This window comes from Cystoisospora suis (genome assembly GCF_002600585.1).
Source record: "Cystoisospora suis strain Wien I chromosome Unknown contig_8753, whole genome shotgun sequence".
Classification (NCBI taxonomy): Eukaryota; Apicomplexa; class Conoidasida; order Eucoccidiorida; family Sarcocystidae; genus Cystoisospora; species Cystoisospora suis.
This window is the reverse complement of record NW_027161531.1, coordinates 1,670-3,956: the sequence shown is the minus strand read 5'-3', so window position 1 is coordinate 3,956 and position 2,287 is coordinate 1,670. Positions and strand designations below refer to the sequence as shown.

Here is a 2,287-nt window from a genome sequence, read left to right as displayed (position 1 = left end):
GAAGGGAAAAAAGAAAGAAAGAGAGATGAGTCTATTCTTCTTTTTCTTCTTCCGTGGGTTCTGTTTGCATTGAAGAGTGTTTAGCTCGCATCTCTTCTTTGTGCCTCGTGTGTGGACGTCCCTTTTTCACATTATGTCACCCTTTGACTTCTCTATCGCAATGATAGAAGTTGAATCTATAAAGGAATGATCGAGANNGGTGTGAAAAGAAGAAGAAAGAGTGAAGAAAGCAACAGGAGCAGGAAGAGGAGTCAGGGAGAAGAAAAATGTGCTACCTAGTTAGCTGGTAGGGGATAGAGAGAGAGAGAGATAGAGAGAGAGACAGATGATTCCATTCGGTGGCAAAAATAAAAAGAGAAAAAGAGAGGCAGGAAATAGTTTCTCAGGGGTATCTATCTTTGATCTATCTATCTATCTCTAGGGAGACCCTGCCGCTGATGTCTCTTACTCGTGTTGAGCTGCATGCAAGATCGGACCGAAGTCGTCCTATGTGAAGCGAAAGAGAAAGAAAGAGAAAGGAGAGAGAAAGAAAGAGAAAGGAGAGAAATAAAAGGTCTTCGGAACCTTTCCTTTCTTGTGAGAGAAGATATACTCCACAGAGAAGAGAGGGATCAGGTCGTATCTCGTTCCTATCTTTCTATCTCCTGCATGTCCGTCTATCTCGATTGAGGGGTGTTATGTGCATATCAACTGCCTGCCGTCTCGAAGGAACGCGAGAGAAGAAGACAAGACGATCTTCTTCTTTATCTTCTTCAAGTTGAGAAGACAGTCCTGTGGTGTCGATCATTGATGAGTATCTTGTACAGAGCTCCCTGGAACGAGAAAAGAGACCTGCTTCTTTTCTTCTTCTTCTCCTGGCTCTTGTTGAGGCTCTTCTTCATTCTCTTGTCCATCACAGGATTGCAAGAAAGAAAGAAGATAAGATAAATCTATCTCCTTTGGCATCACTCCTCTCACCCCCTAGTAGTAGTAGGAGTAGCGGTTCTATGCACTTCTTCTCTTCCGATTTGCTGCTAGAAAGAAAGAAAGAAACATGCTATCTGTCTGTCTGTAATTCATGTATCTGTAATCTATCTGTAATGTATTCGCTTTCAGAGAGTATGTATTTGTAATTGACTGACTTTGAATTTCTCTCTCTACGATTGCTTTGAAATAGATCGATCACGCGGGGTGGGACGAGAGTGTTTCGGATGATGCGTAGAGAGGGGAGAGATATGAAGAAGGTTCTCAGATGCATGCAGATGTAGACATTTACATACATGCATGCATGCATCAATCCATCATACAGATGCATCAGTACATGTATATCCATACATCACAGTAGTCCATACCCACATCCGCATGCATAGCGAAACATATATCAATACATACATACATAAGCATACATACATGAGTACATAGATACATCATCGTACATACGCGTAGTCATCCTTACACACCTGGTAGATAGGGTTCTTTTCAAATCCGAAAGAAGAAACGTAAGAAGTCCATCTACATACATTCTTGCCGATAGATGTATGGATAGAGAAACCTGTCGAGAGAAACAATTTCTGAAGAAGTCTATGGCAACGGGAAGTCGTAGCTTCTTCACTATTATGATTGATATGAGGAGTCCCACTGAATTCCTTCTTGCAACTTCCTTCTCTTTCTTCCTCTCCTGTGGATGCATAGACTTTGACATACCCCACCAAGTCAAGATATCTCTACATAGATATATCTCCATATATACATGTGTATAGATAGAGCGTTATACAGATATCTATATCGATGTACAGATATCTCTATATATGAATGTGTATATATCTATAATACAAGCCTAGTCGGCCTATTCAACTTCTCCGAGAAAGCTAGCAGAAGTAAAACTACGGCAAAAGGAGGAGAGGCTCTGCTCCCAGTCTTTGTCTAGCTTGAATCTAACTATCTATCCTTCCTTATCCATTCATCAATCTACGTACCTTCACACATCAATTTATCTATCTCTAGTTGATCTGTCTTTAGACAATCTATTTATATATCTATGTATCTATTTATCTCGAATCTATCTATCAGTCTATGTCTAATCATGGAGATCACCTTGGCGAAGAAGAAGTCTTATCATTGGAGCAGTCGCCTTCGTGTGAGTATAGGGAGTTACAGGCACCCCAGGACATAGACCGAAATATAGATAGAAAGATCGAGTTAGAGGGAGAGAGAGATCTATAGATGAGAGAAAGAAAGCGTAGCTAAGCAAGAAAGAAACGCGTGAATGGAAGAGAGAAGCAAAGACGGAAGAGAAAGAGAAGAGAAG

At 40.8% G+C, this 2,287-nt stretch overlaps 1 protein-coding gene across 1 annotated transcript; it reads left to right on the top strand.

The window, feature by feature from the left end:
* CSUI_010883 (uncharacterized protein) lies at positions 1-1,686 on the top strand. Its single transcript, XM_068070984.1, has one exon. It carries the CDS (start codon positions 790-792, stop codon positions 925-927), a length of 138 nt encoding a protein of 45 aa, XP_067917039.1. The 5' UTR covers positions 1-789; the 3' UTR covers positions 928-1,686.
* Positions 1,687-2,287: the final 601 nt, after the last annotated feature.

Coding starts and splice junctions, on each gene's coding strand:
- CSUI_010883 (XM_068070984.1), top strand. CDS start 790: ATGAGTATCTTGTACAGAGCTCCCTGGAACGAGAAAAGAGACCTGCTT.